The sequence below is a fragment of the Diabrotica undecimpunctata genome, unplaced genomic scaffold (assembly GCF_040954645.1).
Source record: "Diabrotica undecimpunctata isolate CICGRU unplaced genomic scaffold, icDiaUnde3 ctg00000614.1, whole genome shotgun sequence".
In the NCBI taxonomy this organism is placed as follows: Eukaryota; Metazoa; Arthropoda; class Insecta; order Coleoptera; family Chrysomelidae; genus Diabrotica; species Diabrotica undecimpunctata.
The window spans coordinates 1-7,038 of record NW_027311919.1 but is presented as its reverse complement, the minus strand read 5'-3'; the positions used below and the strand labels follow the sequence as shown (position 1 = coordinate 7,038).

Here is a 7,038-nt window from a genome sequence, read left to right as displayed (position 1 = left end):
TCAACAAGTACTCGAGTTGAGTTAAAAGTTTGTTTCACTGAAGCTTAAGTCACTGATCTGTGGGTAGGACGCACACCTTTGTCACTGGTCGCTTGAAACAACCTCTATTATTTTTAATTGTCACTACACGAACTATTCCGTCACTACCCGCATGTAAATGAGTCACTCTACCCAGGCACCATCTTAAGGGTTCAGTCCCATCTTCCTTCACCGTCACTAGACTTCCAATTCTAAGAAGACTGTTGAAATGTTTTTTCCACTTTACTCGCTGCTGGAGGGATGAAATGTATTCCTTGGACCACCAATAACCTTGGATCATTTTTTGAAGCCTTTGGAATCTGCTATCCAATATATGGAATATATGGAACTGTGGATCCAATTAAAAAGTGCGCAGGAGTAAGAGGAAGTAAGTCGGAAGGGTCGTTAGACATTGGTGAGAGTGGTCGTGAGTTTAGGCAAGCTTCAATTTGACATAAAACAGTGGAAAATTCTTCATATGAAAGAATTGTATTGCCAATGACACACTTTAGGTGAAATTTGACAGATTTTACTCCCGCCTCTCAAACTCCTCCAAAGTGAGGTGATCGTGGCGGAATAAACTGCCAATTGATACCTTCGGTAGTTAAACTGTCCCTAATAGTTGAACTAGAGGTGTCAAAAAATTTGACAAGCTCATTTTTTGCGCCAACGAAGGTACTACCATTGTCCGAAAGGATGGAAGCGCATTTTCCGCGTCGAGAAATAAAGCGTTTTAGCGTTGCTAGAAAACTTTCCGTGGTCAAGCTGCTCACGACTTCTAAATGTATGGCCTTAGTTGCTAAACAGATAAATAGAGCTATGTAACCCTTGATAGTTTTATAATTTCGGGTGTGTCGATCCTTTAGCAAAAAAGGTCCTGCATAGTCAAGTCCACAGTTGTAGAATGGCCTAGAGGGAACAAGACGTGACGAGGGTAAATTACCCATAAGATAAGTTTCTAATTTAGGAGCCACCCTACAACAGATAATACAATCGCGAACGATTTTGCGAACCACTTGACGTCCATTAATGGGCCAAAATTTTTCACGAATGGAAGCTAATAGTAGTTGAGGACCGCAATGATTTAAGGTAAGATGCTCATTTCGTACAAGAATAGTAGTAAAGTGGTGTTTAGAATCAAGCACAATGGGATGTTTTTTATCGTAACAAAAATCAGAATTATGCAGTCTTCCACCAACGCGGAGTATGTTATCCTTATCGATAAACGGATTGAGGGTAAGTAGTTTACTTTTAGAGTCAACGTTACCATGTCTCTTAAGGTGTGTCAAGTCATCATAAAATGTTTCATTTTGTACTAGTCGAATTATATATTTTAAAGCATTATCTATTTCATCACAAGAAAGGTTGTCGAAGTTCCTTCGTTTAGGAGAAAATTTACAATTATTTATAAAGCGTAATACATAAGCGATAATGCGCTGTAGTTTTACAAATGAGGATATTTTAGTGATGATGTCCAATTTCATGTGAACTCTTGTGATAAGGGCTGATGCTGGTCGAAGCTCAGGGAGTTGAGAAGGTTCGAATGTTCTATTAGGCCAATGAGTTTCTGGTTTAGCTAGCCATGATGGGCCATGAAACCACATTTCGGAAGTAATAAGTGATGTAGGAGAAATTCCCCTTGATAGAAGATCTGCGGGATTCTCAAGTGTATTCACGTAACGCCATGTTTGAGATTCGGTCAAAGTTTGAATTTGAGAAAATCTATTTGCCACAAACGTCTTTAATAAACTCGGAGAAGTCTTTATCCATCCTAGAACAATAGTGGAGTCGCACCAGTAAGTGATTTTTTTCGAAATCTAATTGCATGTGTTGTTTTACCTTGTCTATCAACTCAGCTAGCAAGTAAGCTGCACAAAGTTCTAGGCGCAGTACCGTGAGGATGTGTTTTAAAGGAGCTACTCTGGTTTTGGAGCAAAGAAGATGACAACGAAAATTTTCGAAGTTTTCAGATGAACGAATATAAATGCAAGCACCATATGCAGCGGTGGATGCATCTGAAAAACCGTGTAGTTGAATTGACCTGTAGTTTGTACAAATTGCATGCCTAGGAATTTGTAACTGATTAAGTTTAACCAGTTGAGTCTGATATGTAACCCATTTCGTAAAGATATCCATGGGAACGACTTCGTCCCAGGAAATTTTTAATTTCCACAAATCTTGGAGAATAATTTTAGCTGTTATAGTTACAGCCGAAAGCAAACCTAGTGGATCAAATATTTTTGATATAGTGGAAAGAATAAGTCTCTTTGTAACTTTACACTTGTGCTCTATAGGTTGAACATTGAAATGAAAAGTGTCAGATTTTGGACTCCACAATAAGCCCAAAGTTTTGATAGTATCGTCAGCTCCAATTTCCAAGGAAACATTATTTTGATTGTCAAAGTTTAAAATAGGAGCGTTTGACTTCCATTTTCTTAATTGGAAACCATGACGAGACAATAATTCGGAAGTAAGTGATTGAATGCGTTTGATATCTTCTATTGTAGAACCACTTGTGTGAAGATCTTCGACATAAAAGTCCCGTAAAATTATAGAAGATATATCAGGAAAATCGGTTGCATACATATGTGCCACTTCTTGAAGACATCTCGTGGCAAGAAAACTAGCAGAAGCAGTACCGTAAGTTACGGTGTTTAAAGTATAAGTTTCGAGAGAGTTTGTATGATCAGATCGCCATAAGATCTTTTGTAAGGAGCGTTCTTCCTCCTTTATCAGTATTTGTCGATACATCTTTTCTATATCGGCTGTTAGTACAAAACTATGTTTACGAAAACGTGAGATGATAGTGAAAAGATCATCTTGCAAATTAGGTCCAACCATAAGAATGTCGTTCAGGGAAACACCTGAATCTGTATTGGCAGAACCGTCAAAAACAACACGAATTTTATTGCCTTTATAGACACAATGATGAGGAAGAAAGAACTCAAAGCCTATGGTTTCAAAGGTTGAAACGGACATATGGTTTAAGAATAAATATTCATCGATAAATCGAGTGTAATCATCTTTTAATTCAAAATTCGCATTAAGCTTCTTTTCGAGAGAATAAAATCTTTTTGTTGCTGTAGTCTTAGAGTCGCCTAGATTGTCGACGAAAGATTTTAAGGGAAGTGATACTACAAACCTACCAGAAGAATCAAGAGAGGTCGTTTTTAAGAAGTGATCTTCACAAGAAAGTTCTTCGTTAGACAAAAATTTTGTTTTTGGGCATTCTTCAATTTCCCAAAATTTTTGAAGTTGGTCTTCAATGCTTAAATTGTTTATGGTCGAAAAATGGCATGTAGTTCTGGCTGCAACGTTATTGTTTGGAAATAATGGACCTGAAATAATCCATCCGAGTTTGGTTTTTTGAAGAATCGGTTGTCCAGGTGATAATTTAATCTAACCAATACAAATTAAATTCCAGAAGATGTCTGCACCGATAAGAAGATCAATAGGAGATGAAATATTGAAGTCTGGATCGGCCAGAGTAATATTAGAAGGGATATTAAGTGTTTTCTTATCAAATGTGACAGAAGGTAAATTTCCTGCAATTTCCGGAAGTACTAAGCAAGAAATTACTTGAGAAAAGTTTAAGGTTTTGGATTTAAATTTTACTGATGTTCTATAGCTTACAATAGAATTTGTTTGGTTTATACCAGAAATAGAAAAATGTGTTTTGTTTGTAGGCAACCTTAGAAGATTTAATAGGCGCTGGGAAATGAAATTACTTTCCGAGCCGTTATCTAGAAGCGCACGAGCCTCGTATTCGTTACCTGAGATGTCAAAGACTCTTATTTTTACAGTTGACAGCAAAGTAGTGGAGTTGTGCTCAAACGAAACGTTACGTGCTGTCAGTGCATTAGAGCCTTCTGATGTACCTGAACTTGAGCAAGGTAAACTGCTGCTGGTTTGATTACTGGTTTCAATAAGCTTTTGTGAGTTACCTTGAAAGTGTAAAAGTGTGTGGTGTATTTTCCCACATTTACGACACCCGGAAGATTTGCATTCCTTAGTGAAATGACCACTGCGCAGACAATTTATGCAAAGTCGTAAGCGTTTTGCTTCATTATGTCTTAATGACGTTTCTACTTTGAGAAATTCAGGACAAGTGTAAATTAGATGTTTTTGTTTACATAAAGAACAGTTAGAAGGATTATTAGTTGACAAGAAATTTTTGGACTTGGGATTGCCTGTAGATGGGAATTTGGGACGAGATTTTTCTTCTTGATGATTAATAGATTCTAAGACTCTACATTTACCTTTTAGAAATTCAGTTAAGTTACTCAAAGTGGGTAATGTGATCTTATCGTCTTTAATTGACAGTTCCCATTCTTTGTGTGAAGCATTGTCTAGTTTTGTGGTGATTAGATATATGATAAGGGCATCCCAAGATGTTGTGTCTAAGTCTAAGGACTCAAGAGAGCGTAAATGTCTTTGGAAACCATCAAGTAAAGTGCGTAAATCATGATGTGAATTTTTTGAAACATGTGGTAAGTTAAATAATTTTTAATATGATTATTAACAAGAAGAGATTTGTTTTCGAATCTGTCTTTTAGTAATTCCCATGCAGTTTCATATGTTGCTTCAGAAATGTCCAGGTTACGTATTGTTTCTGCGGCAATACCTTGTAAGGATAATCTTAGATAGTGGAATTTCTGAATGTTGGAAAGTTCCGTGTTGGTATGTATGATAGAATTAAATGTATCTCTAAAGAACAACCAATTATCATAATCACCCTCAAAGGAGGGCAAGTTGATAGCGGGTAACCTATTGTTAATAGACCTTTGTGAACTGTTTTCGGACGAAATTGTCGAATTTGAAGCTTGATCACGGGGTTTTGAAAGATTGGTGTCAATAAAGTCTCGCACAGCGCTAGTAATATGAAAAAACGGCGTTTCGAAAGACGACCTTTCTATACGATGGATAGTATCTGCGTTGGCAGTATAGTCCTCATCAGAGGCCTCAATAAGTGATTGAGCGTTGTCAAAATCATCAAAAAGTTTCTCAATTCTATCAAGTCTAAGTTGTAAATCTCTAAAGTTAATTTGTTCTAAAGGTTTGTTTTTGATAGAATTAAAATGTGTACTAAAACGAGTTACAGAACCTTTGATTGAGGAGCGTTTAATTTTTGCTGTAGCGATGTCAGCCATATTGACAATATAATTTTATATGATAAATTCACAAAAATAAAAATACAGGGTGGTCCTTAAGTAATTGTACAAAAAGAAACAGTAGATTCTACACTTTAAAATATTACGATTTAAGCTAAATTGCTTTAATAAAATGTTGATATTAAGAAAGATACAGGGTGTTAAAGTGCAAAATTAAAATTTTATTTTTCGCTATAACTTTCATGTTTGTAAATATTTTTGTATAAAAATTTACAGCTAGGTACTTTTAAATATGAGAAATTATAATTTGATGCACACTTTGATGTAACTGATAGAGGGCGCCACTTATGCTACATATGTGGTATAAATTTACACTTAACTTTTTTGCTCTTAAAGTTACCTGTACTTGGGATAAAAAATATTAAAGATACATTATTTTAACAAAAAAAAGGTATACTTGTTAATAACTTCAAAACTCAACAGTTTTCGAGATAATCGCATTTTAAAAATCAGCTGCATAATTCTGATCTAAGGCAATTACTCCAGGCAACCAAGAAAAATAGACAAAAACATTAATACTTCTGAATTTTGGTATAAAGTACCTTTAACTAAAGTTAATAGTTAACAAAATATTAAATAAAATAAATATATCAGCAGGATAATTACTAATAGGATTTGACAAAATAACAGAATAATAGGATTTTACATCAAACATTTTACGTTTGATGTTAAATTAAAGTCATAATCAACAAATCATAATCAAAGTCATAATCAATCAATACAAACCAAATTAAGAAATAGTTAAACTAAATAACATAACTTTTTGTCAAAGTAAGTGTTCGATATGTCCACCATTTTCTTTAATTCATTTGTCAATATATTCCATAAACGATCTCTCATATTAAAGAGCATCATTGGTTCTAAAGAAACTGCTGCAGTATTAATTTCTTCCCATAGTTGGTTGCGAATGTTTATGACACACGTTGTTTTAATGCGCCCCATACACCAAAATCAAGCGGATTAAATTCGGGGCTACGTCGTGGCTATAATGTATAATGGATGAATATATTATTTTGGATACATATCCAAATCTTATTCTATATTATGGAACTACATCTTATTTGTCGCAGAAGTTAAATAATATATTAAACTGTGATGTATCTCGTTCATTGGGTACTTATATACACACGGAATAACCTATTGATGACATTACTTATTTATATGATTACGTTACAGCTTACGAGTAACTATAATTACATCTCGAACAAATGGACTATTATGATTTACTAACGAACTAATATTATGCTGAACTAAATTGCCTGTGTGTTTACTATATTTATAACAATATCGGTTATTAGGACAACGATGATGTTTTTGTAAAAATGCTGAGTCTTTCAGGTTAGATTTGTAGCAAAAATATTATGAAACAGGACACATATGTGTTATTCAATACCTGTGCTCTAGTTTCTATTTGTCCTAATAAAAATGCGTAAACAATTTACGTAATGAGCAATAAGTATTTTTTTCGGATGTTTTATGAATTAAATAATTATATCAATATCTCACCACATTGCCAAGGAATATGACTACCACGACCAATCCAACGTTCAGAAAAGTTGTATTTAAGTATGTTCTAACTGCCTTCTCTCTAGAATGTGGTAGTGTGCCATCTTGCATAAACCACATATTTTGGGTTTTTAGCATTTTACAATAGAAAAAAAGTAATACAACGTCCTTATAGAAACTTAAGGAGCGATAGCAAAGGGAAATTGTAAACATGATGACGGCTAACATCTGAATATGGACACGGCACCTAAAGAAGAAGATGAAATATCTTTTCTCCAATAAGACATTTAGCACCCATAACAAAGCATTTTGTGATGTTACAATATCATCTTTGAGTTGTTTT

The 7,038-nt window shown here is 34.6% G+C and overlaps 1 protein-coding gene across 1 annotated transcript; it reads right to left on the bottom strand.

The window, feature by feature from the left end:
• Positions 1–560: 560 nt before the first annotated feature.
• LOC140431276 (uncharacterized) lies at positions 561–1,622 on the bottom strand. Its single transcript, XM_072519210.1, has one exon. It carries the CDS (start codon positions 1,620–1,622, stop codon positions 561–563), a length of 1,062 nt encoding a protein of 353 aa, XP_072375311.1.
• Positions 1,623–7,038: the final 5,416 nt, after the last annotated feature.

What these genes read in the sequence shown, in the direction of transcription:
- LOC140431276 (XM_072519210.1), bottom strand. Translation starts at nt 1,622, where the DNA reads ATGTGGTTTCATGGCCCATCATGGCTAGCTAAACCAGAAACTCATTGG.